At 42.3% G+C, this 20,706-nt stretch overlaps 1 protein-coding gene across 1 annotated transcript in view; it reads right to left on the bottom strand.

Moving 5' to 3' along the window:
- TRHDE (thyrotropin releasing hormone degrading enzyme) overlaps positions 1-20,706 on the bottom strand; it is a 418,324-nt gene that overhangs the window by 94,733 nt on the left and 302,885 nt on the right. Inside the window, exons 15-16 of the mRNA XM_029079309.2 lie at positions 17,219-17,352; positions 17,079-17,134 (exon numbers count right to left, since the gene is read on the bottom strand). Of these exons, the coding sequence (XP_028935142.2) occupies positions 17,079-17,134; positions 17,219-17,352 (190 nt within the window). The remainder of the gene's footprint in view (positions 1-17,078; positions 17,135-17,218; positions 17,353-20,706) is intronic.

Raw genomic sequence — 20,706 nt, 5'->3', positions numbered from 1 at the left:
TGTCGCCTCGCCCATGCTGTTCTGCTGTCCTAAATCATCTCCTATCCCCTAATCTGACAGACCAAAGCTTCCCCTCAGCTCTAAAACTTCCTCAAAACTCTACCTTCTCCAACAAGATTTTCTTAAATAACTCAACACCCCAAGACATATTAACTCATTAATCATCCCTAACACATCCATTTTCTCATCTCTTCCTTCAGCGTTTATATATGTATATATACATATATATATATATAAAGTCCGTGGGTGTGTATATGATCATTTGTTCAGTAAATGTATTTATTCTGCTGACCTTTAATACCTTTAATCTTACGTCTTTCCCTCCTGTTGGAGTGTAAGCTCTTGTAGACAGAGAATGTCTGCCATGCTGTGGCTCTACTTTTCCAAGTTTTTAGTACACACTGAGTGCTCAGTAAATGCCTTTTACAACCACTGGAGTCTTAATGGAGTTCATGGATAGGATTATTATCGTTAATTTTGAAACTGAGTAATTACATGTAACTGGGGAAAGGGGAAATGCAAGCTCTAATGCATATGAACCCACCCATTTAGCATCAGTATTTGGGAACAAACTACAGTGAACCATCAAACAGCTAACTAGAAGATCGTCGCAGCGTTGCAAGCAACTGACAGTTTTTGTGAGTAATTCCAGACCAGTTTAATCCCTTCCTGTGTTAAAGTGGCACATATAAAAGGCTACGGTAAAATTATCCCATCTTCCTGAACGTCAGTTCGGTTCCAATTCCAGGTCACGTGACAGTTTTATTAACAGGCCGATAAATAATATTGGCTATGCTACGGTTGAGTTGACATACAACTCGCTCGGTGGTTATATTGAAAGCATAGATATCAGTAGTTCAGTATTCATTTGGGACTGCCCTTCCATTGTTGTCTGACAGACACCAGTTCAGCGAAGGAGCGATTCCAAATCTACATTTGCACTAACTGTGATATAAATTACGATGCATAATCCAGACTTTAAGAAAACTCAGTGACAGAATAGTAAGTTATTAAATTGAGCAGGTTTATTAAGAGTTTACAGAAGAGGACTCAATTTGAAAGTGACCTTGATAAATGGAAAAAATTATCCATCTTTAGTATTTTTTGAGCCAACTCTCTGTAGAGCTCTGTATTAAGCACTTGGGAGTGTACAACAGAATTAGTAAAAACGATCCCTACCTTCAGAGAGTTTATAATTGATAAGGGATGACTGACAATAGAGTAAATTACAGGTAGGGGTAAGAAATTGAATATAAAAATATGAACTAAGTGCTATGGGGAGCTGCAGAAGTGTCAAAGTGACAGTTCAGGAGATATAGAGTGGGGAGACGAGCAATTACTTGGGAAAGGCCTCTTGGAGGAGATATGATTTCAGAAGGGCTTGGAAGATGGGGAAAGCATTGGTCTACTGGTTGTGAAGTGGGAAGGGCAGCCGTAGGAAACTGACCATGGCAACATTTGTGTTGTAGATGAAGAAAGACCCTGCTAGACAGAGGTAGATCAGAAAAGGGCCCCAGGAATATACTCATAAAATGCTAAATAGCAGTAGACAGCAAAATGCCTTTGAATAAGAAAGCTAATGTTTTAACAGGAGTATGGTATGGAAAGGTAGAACATAATTCTTCTACTCTTCTTGGCATCAGTTAGCCCTTTATTAGTGAACTGTGCCTGGTTGGAGTTTAAAAGGCCATGGAAAAATAGAAAGTCCAGAGAAGAGAAACAGTAATTAGAGGACTGGAAATAGTGCCTCTGAGGAATGTTTAAAGAGGAATTGGGCTTCTTGGGCCATGGGAAGAGAAGTTTTCATTTTATATAACTGAAAGCTTCCATTCCAAAACAGTTTTATGAACTGACATTAAATTTTATGAAATAACATTACATTTTAAAATCGTTAAAACACAAAATTCTCTCTTATTTTTCCTCCCTTCTTTTCCAGTTAGCCATCGCTCTCTTCATCACTTTCCCTCCAACCTTATGTCTACTCCTAAATACTTTCTCATTCTGGAACTCCTGTAAAACAGTGATTCCCCGGTACTCGGTACTTAGCTTTCAAAGAATCTGACCTGTGCCCAACCTGCTAATCTTGAATCTGCCCCAGGAATTAAACAATCAGCGCTAATTTTTGAGTGTTTACTGTGAACAGAGCACTGTACTAAGCACTGAGGAGAGTTCGACGTGACAGAGTTGGTAAATGTGATCCCTGCCCACTAGGAACTTACAGTCTAGATAGGGAGGCAGACAAATAAATTACAGATAGCGAAAGGAGCAGAATATAATATAGCTGCTGTGGGTCTGGGAATGAGATGAGTATTAAACTGTTCCATAAAAGACACAGAAATAGGGGTGAAAAGGATGTGGGGGATGAGAGTTTAATCTGTACAGTAAATGATTAATACACACACACCTAAGTTATTATTAAATACTATTTGCTTACATGCTTAAATCCCTACGGGTTTACACAGAGATTCTTGGCCAAGCCCTCCAAAAGTATTTTGCCATCTCACACCAGAAATAGCTGTTGCTTTTCCCTCCCACTGCAGTTTTTCCAAGGACACGACTCGTCTGCTTGTGTTCTGGACCTCAGGTCAACTCTACTCTTAGTTCAGCATACTCCTGCCATCCTCCCAGATGCAGTTTTTCAAACTGTGGGTGTCTCTTCCTCTCCGTATCTTTCCCACTGTCCCCAACGCTGCTGCTTATTACAATTTTCTCCACATAAACCCTTCCCTTTCTAAATTGGCTCTCGGTACTGCCCATTTCACTGGGCCACTGGGTGACTTCTTCGTAGCTGCCATCAGAGCTCCCTCCCATCCCACCTCTAGTACGATGGGTGACCTTGGCAACCTGGTCCCCACTTGACTCATCTCCTTCTCGTGTCCTCCATTCTAAAATGCTGCCCACCCCGATCTTCGTATTCAAAATTTCTTATGACACTCTTCGCCTCTGAACATCTCATGTACTCCTATTACCCTTGGAAGAGTGAGCGGCAGCCTGGTCTCATGAACAGAGCACGGGTCTGGTAGCTCGAAGGACTTGAGTTCTAATCCTGGCTCCACCACATATCTGCAGTGTGATTTGGGGTGAGTTATTTCACTTCTCTGTGCCTCAGTTACCTCATCTGTAATATGGTGATTAAGACTGTGAGCCCCACTTAGGACAAGGACTGTGTCCAAAACTGTATCTACCCCAGAGCTTAGAAAAGTGCTTGGTACATAGTAAGTGCTTAACAATACCATAATTATTTTTATTATTATTATTATATAGTAAGTACTTAACAAATACCTTAAAAAAAGAAGTATGGTCTGGACCCGGCCTCCACACTCTGAGAACCTATGTATCCTCCATCACTAGAGAACTTCGAAAATAGTATTCCCACTAGTTGTAATTTATTTTAATGACTGTCTCCTCCACTAAATGGTAAATTCTTTGAGGGGAGGGATAGTGTCTACCTATAATCACTCAATAAATACCACCGAGGGATTGAAAAGAAACAATAATCACCTGGACCTGTCCTACATGGAGGCCTGGTGTCATTCAAATGATCATCAGAGATCTTTTTGCAGCACTTTTTTTTAACAATATTGGTTTAAAGCTTATTATGTGTCAAACACTGATCTAAATGTTGGCAAAGTATACTTTCCAAGCACTTAGCACAGTGCTCTGCACCCAGTAAGCACTCAATACAGATGATTGAATGAATGAATGAATAAATGGTGGGACTTGCTAAATACTATTCAGTGAATGGTTACACGAATGCATGCTTCTCTAAGTAATAACTATATAATTTATTAAATGTTCAATCAATCAATGGTATTTTTGAGTCCTTCCTGCACTGTCCTGAGGACAACACAGTGGAATAATAATAATGATGATGGTATTTGTTAAATGCTTTCTATGAGCCAAGCACTGTTCTAACTCTGGGAGAGATGCAAGGTAATCAGGTTGTCCCACCTGGGGCTCACAGTCTTAATCCCCATTTTCCAGATGAGGGAAATGAGGCACAGAGAGCTTAAGTAGCTTGTCCAAGGTCACACAGCAGACAAGTGGCGGAGCGGAGCTTGGAACCCACGTCCTCTGACTCCTGAGCCCGGGCTCTTTCATTTAAGCCCCACTGGCTGGAGAGGTAGATTTGGCTATCATCAGACTAAAGGGGATGTAGATATTAAAATTAATTACCGATGGATATGTAGGGCTGGGGGACGGTTGATTATGAAAGTGTCCAAGGGGTACAGATACGAGTCGATAGGCAACACAGAAGGGAAGGCTTAGTTAAGGAAATGAAGATCATAATTATTATTATTATCATTATTATTACGATCATCATCATCATCATAATATTTGCTGAGCACTTATAGTGTGCAAACAATGTTCGAAGCATGGGGATAGGTACAAGTTAATCAGGTTGGACACAGTCCCTGTCCCATAATGGAGACACAGTCTAAGTAGAAGGGAGAATGGGTATCGAGTCCCCATTTTACAGATGAGGAAAACCGAGGCATCCGGATGGAAAGTGACCTGCCCAAAATGTGCTAGACAGGATTAACATTCAGGGTTTCCCAATCCCAGGCTCATGCTCTTTCCGTGGCTCACTGGAAAGAGTACGGGCTTGGGAGTCAGAGGTCGTGGGTTCAAATCCCTGCTCTGCCACTTGTCAGCTGTGTGACTGTGGGCAAGTCACTTCACTTGTCTGTGCCTCAGTTACCTCATCTGTAAAATGGGGATTAAGACTGTGAGCCTGACCATGGGACAACCTGATTACCCTGAATCTACCCCAGCTCTTAGAACAGTGCTTTGCACATAGTAAGCGCTTAACAAATACCAACATTATTAGGCCACCCTGCTTCTTTAGCCAGGGCTAACCTCTTGGAGGAGATATGGTTTTAATAAAGTGACTTTTCTCCCTGCCTCACAAGACCATAACCCCAGTGTTATCCTGGATTCATTTCTCCCATTCAGTTCACATATTCACCTGGCACTAAATCCTGTCGGTTCAATCTTCACATCACTAAAATCCACCCTATTATCTCCATCCAAATGGTACCATGTTAATCCAAGCACTCATCCTATCCCATCCTGAGTGCTGTATCAACCTCCTTGCCAAGCTCCCAGCGTCCTGTCTCTCCCAAGTCCAGTCCATACTTCACTAAGCTGTCCAGCTGACAGAGACATTTAGGCCATGTTTCCCCACTCCTCCCACACCTCCAGTGGTTGCCCATCTACCTCCACATTGCTCCAAAGGAGCAATTCCTTTCCGTCGGCTTTAAATAATAATCATAATAATTACGCCGGTATTTGTTGAGTGCTTACTATGTGGCAAGCACCGTTTGAAGCACCCGGGTGGATACAAGGCAATCAGGTTGTACCCCATGGGGCTCACAGTCTTAATCCCCATTTTCCAGTTGAGATAACTGAGGCACAGAGTAGTTATGTGAATGGCCCAAAGTCACACAGCTGGCAAGTAGAGGAGGTGGGATTAGAACCCACGACCTCTGACTCCCAAGCCCAGGCTCTTTCCACTGAGCCATGCCACTCCACACTGCTTAAAGAACTCAATCACCTTGTACCCTCCTGCCCTCTCTTATCTTACTTCCCTGATTTCCTACGACAATTTACTTTACAATTTACTTCTCCAATGGCAACCTACTTGTTGAAACTCGATCTTTTCTACCTTGCCACTGACCTCTCACCCACAACCTTCCTCCGGCCTAGAACTCCCTCCCCCTTCATAACCAACAGACCATTGTTCTCCCCACCTTCAAAGTTTTATTACAAGTCTTTCTCCTCCAAGAGGCCTTCCCTAAGCCCTCATTTCCACTTCTCCCACTCCCCTCTGCGTCCCCCTTGCATCATGGATTCATGCCCTTTATTTACTCCTCCCTCAGCCCCACAGTACTTATGAACACACTCGTAATGTATTTATTTATATTAATGTCTGGATCCCCTGTAAGTTAAATGTGGGTAGGGAATATGACTGCCAACTCTGTTGTGTTGTACTCTCCCAAGCATTTAGTAATGTTCTGCTCACAGTAAGTCCTCACTGACTAAGATTGATTGATGGATTGACTGACTTTGAAGAATGGGAAAGTGGTGATACTAGGGTAGATAAAAAGTTATGATATTAGACACATTCTCTGTCCCAAACGAGGCACATTATCTAATTCAACCCCATTTTCCAGATGAAGAAATTCGGACCCAGAATGGTTCACCGACATTCCCGAAGTCACCCAGTAAGCCAAAGCAGAGATGGAACCAAAACCCTGGTCTTCTGATCCTCAGCACCATATTCTTTCCATTTGGCCACACTATAATTCTAAAAGTGTCTCATTCCAAGGTTCGGAGAACTAAGCCTGAAAGTCAGAAACCACGGCAGCTGCAAAAAGAGAAATATGTGTTTTCAATTCAGGTAAACTTCAGTAGTGTGCTCAAATGGACATCACCTTAGGAAATCTTTATGGATTTTCTCTTGAGACACCACTAAGTGATATGAATATTGATTATGAGAAGGAAATCTGCAGCTGTGCATTACACCAATTCCATGTTCACTACTGATGATATCCAGACTTTGATTTTTTTTTAAATTAAAATAGGAACTTTCCATTAAGGGCAAAACGATTTTTACTTTATTGGTAGATACAAAAGGTGATAGCAGATAGATATGCATTTTCTAACAACTATCTTATGCATTTGGAGCATTCATTTTCAAAAGGAATGATTCATGCCAACCCATATAACATGTAAACATAATCCTCCCATACGCCTTTTGGCAGCTCAATAGCTCAGATATCTTCTGCCAAATGGATTAAATCTCCTAAATGTTGCTAAAATATTGTCAATTGCATCTGACTGAAAATCCTGAGACTTCTTGTATCAATATTAAATATTTTAGCTTTTGAGGAACAAAAATAAACATTAGCATAAGGAGGTGGATCTTTCCTTTATATACAATTTTAAAGTGGTCTATAATAAATTCTGTACTCTACAGAGGTTGTCCATAATTCCAAAGGGGAAATTTACTCCTCAAAGTATCCATTTAGTACTGATCTATATACTAGAACTCAATATGAGCCTTCCTCATAGTGAAGGGCGAAATATGATTCCACTCTAACCAACTGCGATATATAACTCACAAGAATTTGCTAGTTCCCTCTTTAACCTTGAGAAGGATGCCTTTTCTGGAAAGAAATTGAAAAATAACTTCAACTATGAAATCCAGTAAAGAAAAGGGAAAAATCTCAAGACAGAGAGCACTAAAGAGCCCTGCCGATTACTAGGAAAAGACTTTACGGGATTGCGAACATTGTTGGAGGGAGAATATTCCGTGTGATCTAAGCCCACTGCAGAAGACTTGAGTTGCAGTTTTTCAAAACAATATGGCAGGAAATGTGTTTCCAAGTGCTTAGAACAGTGCTCTGCACGCAGTTAGCACTCAAAAAACACAACAGATTGATATGCAAAAAGAGCAGGGGCCTGGGAGTCAGAGGACCTAAGTTCTAATCCTGACTCTGCTAATTGCTTGTCCTGAGAGCTGGGGTAAGTCACTTAACTCATCTGGGCCTTAGTTTCCTCGACTGTAAAATGGGGATTAAAAACATGTTCCCCTTCCTACTAAGATTATAAATCCCATGTAGGACTAGGACTGTGTCCAACTTGATTCACCCATATCAATCCCAAGGTGTAGAACAGTGCTTGACACATAAGAGCATAAGAAATGTAATGATAATGATGATGATGATAATAAATAATAATCACATGTAATAATTCTGGTGGGTTAAATCAGAATTTCTGTCTCCATTCTCTGGACTGAAGAAGTAACATGGCCCATATGACAGAAGTTGGCAACATGCCAGGATCAAAATTCAGCTATGCTTCGGTTTAAAGATCCTATTCTGTCTGTCAGGTGAGTGCCCTTTCTGGAAAACACTCAACCTCATGCTTTCTTCCCAGCATCGAGGAAAAGTTGGCCATTTGCCAACCAACAGAACTCAGCTACCAACCGAGCCATAGAGGTCACCAGGAGTGACTGGTCCTCGATAACATCATTTCACTTCCTTTAATTGTCTAAGACTCCAAAAGTTAGACTGATCAAAATGCATAGTGCCATTCATTCTTTGGGGCACAACTTTTAGCTGATCAATAAGCCCCTGCTCCTGAACTATTGGTTAAGTTTAATAGTAACTACCGCAGTGGAGAAATGGCTTCACCTTCCCCTCTCCCAGCAGCCCAGGCTGAATATACAGTGGAGAAGACAAAACAAGTATAGTTATCTGACCTCTGGTGAAATTGACCAGGGTTTTTATATATCAACAGCTCTTTGCTTTCTCATCGACCCACTCCTCTGTTTACTTATAAACATGCCTCTCTTTCCTATCAAGGACCCACTTTCGAATCAGCAGTTAATGAAGGTAATAACAAGATTAAATAGTTATCATCCCTGCAGAAGGCCTCTCCCCTAACCCTTACACTTCTTGGAATTCACCACGGTTCCCTCGATTCCCCACTCCCTTCTCCTAGAAACATCATCCAACCTCGGACTCGCTGACATTGTTGCCCTCATATCTCTCTGGCCGCTCCTTTTCGCTATTTTTCACGGGCTCCTCTTCTGTCTCCACCCACCTAAAGCACGGGAATCCCTCAACGTTCAGTTCTGGGTCTCCTTCTATTTTCCATATATTACCCACTCCCTTAGAGAACTCATTCATTCTGTGGCTTCAACTGGTTCCATCTATGCGGAGGATTCCCAAGCCTACATCTCCAGCCCTCATCGATCAATCAATCATCTTTGTTAAACACGTACAATGTGTGGAGCACTGTACTAAACACTTGGGAGAGAACACTACAGTATAGTGGACTAGAAGTGGCTTGGCTTAATAATAATGTTAGTATTTGTTAAGCGCTTACTATGTGCAGAGCACTGTTCTAAGTGCTGGGGTAGATACAGGGTAATCAGGTTGTCCTACATGAGGCTCACAGTTAATCCCCATTTTACATATGAGGTAACTGAGGCACCGAGAAATGAAATGACTTGCCCACAGTCACACAGCTGACAAGTGGCAGAGCCGGGATTCAAACCCATGACCTCTGACTCCTTAGCCCGAGCTCTTTCCACTGAGCCATGCTGTTTCTCTTATTGGCAAGAGTACAGGCTTAGGAGTCAGAAGTCGTGGATTCTAATCCTGGCTCCAGTACCTGTCTGCTGCGTAACCTTGGGCAAGTCACAACTTCGCTGTGCCTCAGTTACCTCATCTATAAAATGGGGATTAAAAGTGTGAGCCTCATGTGGGACAGGGACTGCGTCCCACCTGATTCCCTTGTATCTATCTATCCCAGCACTTAGAACAGTGCTTGGCACAGAGTCAGCACTTAACAAATACCATGATTATTATTAATAGAGTTCGCAGGGAAGTTCCCTTCCCAAAGGGAACTTACAGTCTACAAACGGAGTCCCCATTAATGGGAATAAATGTCTCTCTGTCTGTGCAGTCATATATTTCCTCTTGCCTTCAAGTCATCTCTACTTGGATGCCCTACCAACACCTGAAACCTAACATGTCCAAAAGAGAACTCCACATATCCCACCCAAAACCTGCCCTCCCCTTGACGTTCCCATCACCGTAGATAGCACCACCATCCTCCCTGCCTCGGAAGCCTATAACCTCAGCGTGATCCTCAACTCATCTCTCTCATTCAACCCACATATTCAATCTGTCCCCAAATCCTGTAGGTTCAACCTTCACATCACCACTAAAATTGCCGAATTTTCCATTCCAAGTGCGTAGTACAGTGCTCTGCACATAGTAAGTGCTCAATAAATACTATTGAATGAATGAATGAATAAAATCCACCCTTTCCTCTACATCCAAACGGCTACCATGTCAATCCAAGCATCTATCCTGCCCCGTCTTGACCACTGCATCCACCTCCTCACTGACTTCCCTGCCTCTTCCCTCTTTCCACTTCAGTCCTCGCTTCACTCTGCTGCCTGGATTGTGCTCTGATTTTAACTGTTCAGACCATGTTTTCTCATTCCTAGGGGACCTCCAGTGGTCGCCTGTCCACCTCTGCATCATCCACATACCCGTTGCTGAATTGTACTTTCCAAATGCTTAGTAAAGTGCTCTGCACAGAGTAAGCGCTCAGTAAACATGATTGAATGAATCTGAAGCACTCAGTAAGTTCTCCCATTCCTACTTTACCTCACTGATTTCCTATTACAACCTAGCCACACGCTCCACTCTTCCAATGCCAATCTATGTTGGTGTTTGTTAAGCGCTTACTGTGTGCAGAGCACTGTTCTAAGTGCTGGGGTAGATACAGGGTCATCATGTTGTCCCATGTGAGGCTCACAGTCTTCATCCCCATTTTCCAGATGAGGGAACTGAGGCACACAGCTGACAAGTAGCCGAGCCAGGATTTGAACCCGTGAACTCTGACTCCCAGGCCTGGACTTGTTCCACTGAGCCACGTTGCTTCTCTACTCACTGTACCTCAATCTTACCCACATCCTCTTTTTGACCTGGAACTCCCTCTCCCTTCATATATGACAGACCCCCTTTCTCCCCACTTTCGAAGCCTTATTGAAATCAGATCTCCTCCAAGAGGACTTCAGCGAGTAAGTCTTTGTTTCCCTTTTTCCCTCTCACATCTGTGCCACCTATGCTCCTGGATCTAATAATGTTGGTATTTGTTCAGCGTTTACTATGTGCCGAGCACTGTTCTAAGCGCCGGGGTAGATACAGGGGAATCAGGTTGTCCCACGTGGGGCTCACAGTCTTAATCCCCATTTTACAGATGAGGGAACTGAGGCACCGAGAAGTTAAATGACTTGCCCAAAGTCACACAGCTGACTAGTGGCCGAGCCGGGATTCGAACCCATGACCTCTGACTCCAAAGCCCGTGCTCTTTCCACTGAGCCACGCTGCTTCTCAATACCCCGATCTATACCCCGATCTATACCCCGATCTATACCCCGATCCCCAAACACTTATGTACTTATCCATAATTTAGTTTAATTTCAGTCACCTCCTCTAGATGGTAATCTCCTGGTGGGCAGGGAACATGGTCTACCGACTCATGTACTCTCCCAAGTGTTTCCCCCAGTAAAGACGCAGTAAATGTCATTAAGTGATTGACTGCTTGCTTTTAAAACTGGTGGAAATGACCTAGGTGACTGAGTTAGTGGCCCTTTCAAACAAAATTATATATCAGTTTGAGTTTTAGCTATTTCCAACACTTGCGGGATAGAATGTCACTTGTTCATGCTATGTGTCCGAATATTTTTGATCTCTGCCTGGTGTAACTTCGACAGCAACAAATAGTTTACAAGAAGACACCCCAATTTAACGGGTCACATAGGTGTTAATGAAAGGAAAAAATCCCGCAGCTCTAACCTTATGTGGGAAAATTATCTTTTCTCAAATATTTCAAAGGTGAAAGAAAAAGAATCTTATGAAGGGAAAAAAATGATCTCCTTTTAAAAAATATTTTAATGGTGAAAGGAAGCTGTTACCATCTATAATGAGACTTTCAAAAATCAGTCCCCAGAAAATTATATGCCTTTTCCATCGCAAACCTTATCACTCATCATTTCTCTTTAGAAAGACAGTTCTTCCAATATCAGTGTAATTCGCTAACCTGTGGCAAAGTAGGAATATTTAAATGGTGCCTGGGGAGGAGGACTAGAGCTTCTCTCTTCAATGAATCATAGGTGCAGAGCACTGTACTAAACCCTTGGGAGAGAACAATATAATAAAGTTGGCAGACCCGATCCCTGCCCACACGGAGAGCTTCTCTTCTCTTCCCACCATGAAGCAGCATGACTCAGTGGAAAGAGCCTGGGCTTGGGAGTCAGAGGTCATGGGTTCTAATCCCAGCTCCGCCGCTTATCAGCTGTGTGAATTTGGGCAAGTCACTTCACTTCTCTGGGCCTCAGTTCCCTCATCTGGAAAATGGGGATTAAGACTTTGAGCCCCATGTGGGACAACCTGATTACCTTGTATCTACCCAGCACTTAGAACAGTGGTCGGCACATAGTAAGCGCTTAACAAATACCAAAATTATTATTTTGAATATTATTGTATGCTCCAGATTTGTATCAATTGCTGACTTGCACATTTGTTCTCTTATGTGACAAGACATGCTCTCTTCCAAATATAATAGACTAGTCACCATCCCTCTGCCCTTTCATGCTAAATGTTAGCTTTGGAGCACAATCAAAATAAAGCAATCCCATCTCCTACTTTTGCCAGGTTCCTAGTACAGTATTTATACTTTCAAATCTTGGGCAAGGATCTGATTATTATCCTGGATTCATCTACATTTGGCTGTTTAAACATTCTTAGCATTTGCTCTTGTAAAATTATTTTTCAGTTTGGTAAAAAGCGTTTTGAAATAGCTCAAGGTTTTTACAGCATCATTATTTTTAGAAGGATAGCATTATATCCTTTAAAGATGAAAACATATCTCTCTCAGCTGACTATATTCAATGAAATCACATTTGAATATAATTATTTTTCTGTAGTTGTCAATATCTACTTTTACAAGTCCAGTGTGACCTAATCACTAGCAGAATATTCCAGATGTAGTAAATCAAAAAGATCATTTTCCCCCAAAATTACATTTCACATTTTCTTTGCATGAGGGCATTAGTATCTGAACCCAGGTGGCTTACGGCCAATTCTTCTTGTAGTCAGTGGAATGGACTGGAAGATTCCTCCAGTTTCTTTGAGATCTAAAAACTCATGCTGAAGTCATGTATGCACCATTCTTATTCTGCTAACTCTCTAAGCCAACAACGTCATGAAATGTCATTTTAATATACTGTTGTGCTAAGTGTTTAGTACAGTCTAAATCTCCCAAGTGTCTAGTACAGTGCTCTGCACACAGTAAGTGCTCAATAAATACGATCAATCGATTGACTGTTTGAAAAATCACTATGCCAAGTAGGTACTTGGGGAAGAAACATAAAAGACACAGTTACCTTGGTCTAGGGAAAGAGCATGGGCTTGGAGTCAGAGGATCTGGCTTCTAATCCCAGCTCTGCCACTAGCCTGCAGTGAGATCTTGGGCGAGTCACATAACTGTTCTCTTCCTCAACTTCCTTCCTCATCTGTAAAATCGGGATCTGATACCTGTCTTCCTTTGATTGTGACCCCTTTGTAGGACAGGGACTGCGTCAGGCCTGATTATTTTCTATGTACACTAGCACTGAGTTCAGTGCTTGGCACATAGTAAGCACTTAACAAATACTACTATCATTCTTCTTATCATCATCTTAGAATCTAATGGAAGAGCAAGTGAATGTAAATTGCAAACAACTGTAAAACAATCAATAAAAAAATGATAGCAAAGACATAAACGATGAAAACTATAAGGAACATCTGAATAAATATACTAGCATCTATCTTTATGTGGCTAAACTGACATGGCCCCAGAGATGGGGGAATTAGTCAGGGACTTCCTCATTGAGAAGAACTGACAAGACCCAGCACTTGACTGAATATGAGTGCTGAAAGATGAGTCAGAGATGATTCCAAGACTGCTTCATCAACTAATATAGTAGTGTTATCAGTAGAGCTGGAAAAGTTAAGAGAAGTCGGTTGGCAAGGGAAGGTGATAAGTTCGGCTTCTGACATGTTGAGTTTAGGTACATCCAAGTAGCTATGCCTTTGAGACCAAAGAAATTGCAGAATTGTAGATAAAATTAGACGTTGAAATTGGGGAGGTGGAATCACCAATTTAGAGGTGAGTGGATAATAATAATAATGTTGGTATTTGTTAAGCGTTTACTGTATGCCGAGCACTGTTCTAAGTGCTGGGGTAGATACAGGGTCATCAGGTTGTCCCAAGTGAGGCTCCCACTCTTAATCCCCATTTTACAGATGAGGTAACTGAGGCACTGAGAAGTCAAGTGACTTGCCCAAAGTCAACCAGCTGACAGGTGGGAGGGCCAGGATTCGAACCCATGACCTCTGACTCCTAAACCCGTGCTCTTTCCACTGAGCCACACTGCTTCTCGTGATGAGCTTACTGAGAGGTTGAGTACAGAACCACATGAGTAGCGTAGTTTTGCTGAACACACAGTTAGAAAATGAAAGGAGGGAGAGGAGCCATAAAAGACTAAGAAGGATGAGGCCAGAGGGAGACTCAAGGGAGTACCACATGAGCAAAAACGAGGTCCAGGAGTGTTCCAAGTCGAGACAAAATATACGAGGAGGATATTTGGTAAAACCAAAAGTTTGGAACAAGTGGTTAGAGTTTTGAGACATTTGTAGGAAGAAGGTGTAGTTACTGGAGTGATGTATTCGGGAATAGGTTATTGCCAGTGATGGCCATCCCCCTCCCTTTCAGACAAAGTTCTCTCCAGGCTGTCATCTTGCTTTTCTATTGGTGTGTTGGCTGCTTTCTAACAGCTTTTTTGAGCCCTAAGTGCCACCCTGTGAATATCCCCACTCCATTTGTCAGCAATACCCCCAGCTCTCTAGTGCCAGAGTCCTCAACACTCTTTTAACTGCTGCAGGTGGGTCAGCAGGGGAAAGGCTGCTTCCTAGAAGTCCAGTCAACCCCCTCTCCTTCTGGTAAATGGCCTGGAGATATTGGAAAGGGGAAAAGCAAGAACTCTGCCATAAGAACCTGGGGCAACTGGGTCAGGCCTTATTCCAACTGTTCATCGCTGTTCAGCCTGGTCCCCCATTCTCACTGGTGTCTCTTCTTGGGGAGATGAGGAAAGTAGTGGGGAGGAGCAGTGTCTCGGTACCAACGGGGGAACGGGGGAAGGAGCATGGTTCAGTGAAAAGACCCCGGGCTTGAGAAGTCGTGGGTTCTAATTCCGGCTCCGCCACCTGTCAGCTATGTGACTTTGGACAAGTCACTTCACTTCTCTGGCGCCTCAGTTCCCTCATCTGGAAAATGGGGATTAAGACTGTTAGCCCCACATGGGACAATATGATTACCTTGCATCTACCTAGTGCTTAGAACAGTGCTTGGCACATAGTAGGCGCTGAAAAAATACCGAATTATTATTAACAGAGTGGTTCCTCATTGGCACTCTTTCCCCTTCCCTGTGCCAAAACCCAAGCTTCCCTGCATCCTCCATTGCAGTCTTCTCTATCCATATCTTCTTTATCATTGCAGTCTTCTCCTCCTGACATCCTCATCTGACGTAGCTTGCATCCCCTGTTTTTGCTCTCCATGGGATAGGGACAAGGAGAATATATTAGCCTTAGGGAAGTCATCTTACTTCTCTGTTCCTCACTTTCCTCATCTGTAGAGTGGCGATGAAATATCTATTCTCCCTCCTACTTAGACTGTAAGCCCCATGTGGGACAGGGATAGGGTCTAACCTGATTATGCACAGGGCATAGAACAGGGTTTGATACATGTCAAATGGATAGGAAATACAATTGATTATCATTGTTATCAACATTTTCATTACTATTATTTTCATTACTGATGAGAAAGTTGAGGAGGGGCAAGGAATGGGGGAATAAGCCCAATGGAGCTTGTGACGGAAGGTGGTAGCTACCCTTCTTCCTGCTTCTGGTTCACTGGGCAAACCCAGGGCAGGTGGAATGAGCAGCAGAGACTAAGAAGTAAATGGTGAAGAAAATCAGTCCATCGATAATATTTACCAAGTGTTTACTGTGTGCAGAACACTGTACCTAGCACTTGGAAGAGTACAACACAGTATAACAGACACATTCTCTTCCCACAACGAGAGGAGAAGGGCTGAGCCAAGCAGCCTGTCATCGGTCAGACAGCCCACCCCTTAGGCTACCCCAAAATTAGGGATGGGGGAGTCTTCAGCTGGGTCCTCCTTCTCCCCCTTTCCTTCCCCAACCCCATCTATGCGTTCTCACCCCTAGAAACCACAAAGCTTGTAGTCAAGGCTGAGGTGGGCAGGCTGCCTGAGGGGAGAGAAGGCGGTCACAGCCCTTTACCTCAGCCATGCCCCACTGAAGACACTTCCTCTATGCCTCCCCTTCTCTTACCCAATAAATCACTCCAACTCTCACAGGTGAGTGACTTTTCTCTTTCTTTCTCCTCCCCGGCATCTCCCTCCTGTTCTCTGTAGGAGTTCAGAAAATTTCACTGGGCGAAAGTCATGGTTAGGATGATGTTTACTTGTTAAATTCTACTGGGAGGCTGTCAACAAATGGTGACAGTGATGGATTAGACAAAAAAAGGCTATTGTGGACCCTTCTGAATCCCACTGACCATCATGGTAGTGGAGGGGAAGAGAGAGGACATACACTTGGGGAAGGAATTCTTTGATAGTGAGCAAACATAACACAAAGCTATAGTCAGGCTCAGCCCTCAGATCTGCATAAAAATATTTTCACGGGCTGCAAGTAACTACTTGTCACCACTTGATTAGGTGAGAACTGCCTAAATTAATGGAACTCTTACTACATATTCATCCAGAATATGCACAGAATCTGAAAGTGAAAGTATTAAACAGAACATGAAATAATGTGTCTAATTTTTAGATTTACTTTAATCTCAAATTAAGTTTAGAATCACAAGATTTTAATGTTGCCCAGATTTAAGAGTAGGAGTTCTGTCCAAATGTTCATCTAATTATATAACTATTCAAATAGTATTACTGCTGATGACCTAGTATTGTGTATCCTTAAATCATTCTAGAGAAGGACAGTATTCCTAGTACACTATTTAGCTATGCTAGACAAAAAAAGTATACTGAGTTAAAACAAATAAAGTATATAAATATATACAAAGTTTGCCAGGATTAAAAATGCTGAATCTTCATGTTGATATAAGTAGATGTGACTTTTGGAGCTGTTCATAAGGGAAATTGGGGGGCAAATTCTTCATATGCAGAATGTTGAACTGAATTTGAAGCAAAAAAATGATTGTCATATCAAAATCAGAAATGTCTTCCTGCAATTATTTAAAGTGGGGAAAAGGCATCGGTGTTTCTGATTCTTCCCCAAAATACAAGTGCTGCAAATGCAGATTTTTTTCATAGCTGTTCTTTAAATTTAACACATGTAAACTGCTTATCTAAGAGGAGGAAATTCAAGCCACATTTATTTATGACTAAGGAAAATGGAAAATCCTACCTGGCGAGATTGAAGGCATCATCGATCAAACCCGCTCGGTTACTGATGGAGAGAACCTGAGAGCCAACCAGAAACACGGCCATTTAGGTAGGGAAGACAAGCGGTCATACTGACCTGGGTCAAGTAAATCCAGAGCTTACCTCGTGGTTCCTTATTAGCTGGTTAATTAATAATCTCCAATTTCTTAGGTCATAGTTGACCCTAAAGTAGCCAGTTTGATTAATGTTCCCCAGTAACCAGTTTCCTTCGTTCAGAGAAGAAATTATGTGATGTTCTACAGAAAAAGATTTTTAAAGGGAAGACAGGGTTTTAAGAACTTTAAATATCTCAAGTATTCATTCGTTTAATTGTATTTATTGACTGCTTACTGTGTGCGAAGAACTGTGCTAAGCACTTGGGAGAGTGCAATACCACAGTAAACAGACACATTCCCAGCACACAACGAGCTCACAGTACCATTACTGTTTCTAAGTTAAAAACAGATGATTGATATATATTCATTTATTCACCAATATCACAAGTGCTCACATACCTACAAATTAACACTCCCTTTTGCAGCTCTCTCAATTCATTACTCTCTTAAAAATAGAAAGCTTATGCAATGGTTCACCATGACTACCTCAATTAATTGTTTTTTATAATGGACCTGCCTCTCCTCATGAAAGTTTATGGTCCAAGCACCACTTTCCTTAACAGAAACAAAGGAAACATCTGTTATTGTTATTTGTTCCTTTCCTTTAAACTAATATTTAAAATCAACATGCAAGGTAGATTTCTGTATTCATGAGAAGCAGTGTGGCCTAGTGGATAGAGCCGCATGGGAGCCAGGTTCTAATCCTGACTCTGATACTTGTCTGCTGTGTAAGACCTGGGGAAGTCACTTAACTTCTCTGGGCCTCAGTTAACTCATCTGTAAAATGGGGATTAAGACTGTGAACCTTATGTGGGACAGGGACTGGGACCAACCTTATTGTCTCATATCTGCTTCAGCACATAGAACAGCACTTCACACATACTCAGCATTTACCCGAATGCCATGTAAATATAAAGAAATAGAAAGGATGGACATATAATTCTTAGGGATGGTCCTGGGGTGGAGAATTGCCTGATGGTGGGATAAGCCTGCATATGTAACGAATGACTCATGGTCTGGCATCAAGGCGCAGTGGCAGAAAGTGGAAAGAGCAGTTTCAGGAGTTTCAGGCCTACATAAATAGGCCGGCGGGTAGTAGAGTAGTCCTTCCCTTTGGCGTTTCTTAGCAGCCTCTGGAAGTTATGACTGAACACCATCCAACTTGTCCTGGGACTTACCATCCCCTAAGGGTTGCTGACATGGATGGAGTCACAGATAAAGGAATTCATGCAATTACGTAGTCCAAGGAAACATGATAAGGACTAAACTTGCATATATGTCATTCACTATTAAATTAAATAAAAATAAAATAAATAAAATGGTGGTATTTGTTAAGTGCTTAGTGCAAAGCACTGTTCTAAGCGCTAGGGGATACAAGGTGATCAGGTTGCCCCACATGGGGCTCACAGTCTTAATCCCCATTTTACAGATGAGGTCACTGAGGCCCAGAGAAGTGAAGTGACTTGCCCAAAGTCACACAGCTGGCAAGTGGTGGAGCTGGGATTAGAACCCATGACCTCTGACTCCCAGGCCCGGTCTCTTGCCACTGAGCCACGTTGCTTCTCAATATATTAATTAAATATAGTAATACATCTGGCATATATATAACAGTGCTTGACACATAGGAAGCGCTTAACAAATATCATCATCATCATCATTTTGTTGGTTTTTATTTTTCATACCTGGAAAAATGGTATGACATTGCCTAGATATTCATAGTTATTAATCAGTTTATACATAATACACGTGGAAATAGAACAGTATCACAATTATTGGGACAAACCCAAACAAATAAAGAATGTTTTCAATTCAAATATAACTTGCAACAGATTTTTGGTCTGATTTTTTATATTCAGAAATAGTTAATCTAGATGATTGAATTCCCTGTTTGTAATACAATCCATATTCATTCATTCATTCAATAGTAATTACTGAGCACTTACTATGTGCAGAGCACTGTACTAAGCACTTGGAATGTACAAATCGGCAACAGAAAGAGACAGTCCCTGCCCTTTGACGGGCTTACAATCTAATCAGGGGAGACAGGCAGACAGGAACAATGGCAATAAATAGAGTCAAGGGGAAGAACATCTCATAAAAACAACGGCAAATAAATAGAATCAGGGTGATGTACATCTCATTAAACAAAATAAATAGGTTGATGAAGATATATGCAGTTGAGTGGACGAGTACAGTGCTGAGGGGGTGGGACGGGAGAGGGGGAGGAGGAGAGGGAAAGGGGGGAGAAGAGGGTTTAGGTGCAGAGAGGTGAGGGGGGTGGTAGAGGGAGCAGAGGGAAAAAGGGGGGAGCTCAGTCTGGGAAGGCCTCTTGGAGGAGGTGAGCTTTAAGTAGGGATTTGAAGAGGGGAAGAGAATTAGATTGTCGGAGGTGAGGAGGGAGGGCATTCCAGGACCGCGGGAGGACGTGGCCCAGGGGTCGATGGCCGAATAGGCAAAACCAAGGGACAGTGAGGAGGTGGGCGGCAGAGGAGCGGAGCGTGCGGGGTGGACAGTAGAAAGCAAGAAGGGAGGCGAGGTAGGAAGGGGCAAGGTGATGGACAGCCTTGAAGCCTAGAATGAGGAGTTTTTGTTTTGAGAGGAGGTTGATAGGCAACCACTGGAGGTTTTTAAGGAGAGTGACATGCCCAGAACGTTTCTGCAGGAAGATGAGCCAATATCATATCAATCTATATCAATGCATATCTTAATTGTTTCCTCCCAGTGTTAAAGTATTGGCATTGAATACCTTAACACATCTCCCAGATAAAAAATAAATAAATAAATGGTGGTATTTGTTAAGTGCTTACTATGTGCAAAGCACTGTTCTAAGCGCAGGGGGATACAAGATGATCAGATTGTCCCACGTGGGGCTCAAAGTCTTAATCCCCATTTTCCAGATGAGGTCACTGAGGCCCAAAGAAGGGAAGTGACTTGCCCAAAGTCACACAGCTGACAAGAGGCAGAGTTGGGATTAGAACGCACGACCTCTGCCTCCCAAGCCTGGGCTCTTTCCACTGAGTCACGCTGCTCCAAACCACCTACAACTCTGAAGTGGCATCTTATAATCCTTTAATTAACCCATGAATGTAGGGTTGAATTCACTGAGTTTAAATGAATTAAAACCCAACAGGACTTTAGTTTCAATCAGCCAAAGAATAGGAAAAAGAGAACTATTGTCCCTTTGACAACTTTAAATCTGATTTTTGCCCACGGGAACACTTGGGCAAAGAGGTACTGTGATAAATCTTACTTAAAATACCAAGTTAATATGGAGGAACTCATATATATTATTTGGTGGATTAAAAAAGTCCTCCTCTTAATACTTCCTTTCCTCTTCTAGTAACCTCTGATGGATTAAACAGAGGGAAGATATTATTAGCATTGACTCTGCTCAGCAACTTGGAAACAGGTAAATTCTCCCCCACTTTTATTTGGGGAGCAGTTTCTTTTGAGAAAGTGTGGTGTAAACAAGGGAATGACAAAATGTCCCAGGAG

The sequence above is a fragment of the Ornithorhynchus anatinus genome, chromosome 14, assembly GCF_004115215.2.
Source record: "Ornithorhynchus anatinus isolate Pmale09 chromosome 14, mOrnAna1.pri.v4, whole genome shotgun sequence".
Taxonomy (NCBI): Eukaryota; Metazoa; Chordata; class Mammalia; order Monotremata; family Ornithorhynchidae; genus Ornithorhynchus; species Ornithorhynchus anatinus.
The sequence above is the reverse complement of the archived record's forward strand: the minus strand, read 5'-3'. Positions and strand labels throughout refer to the sequence as shown.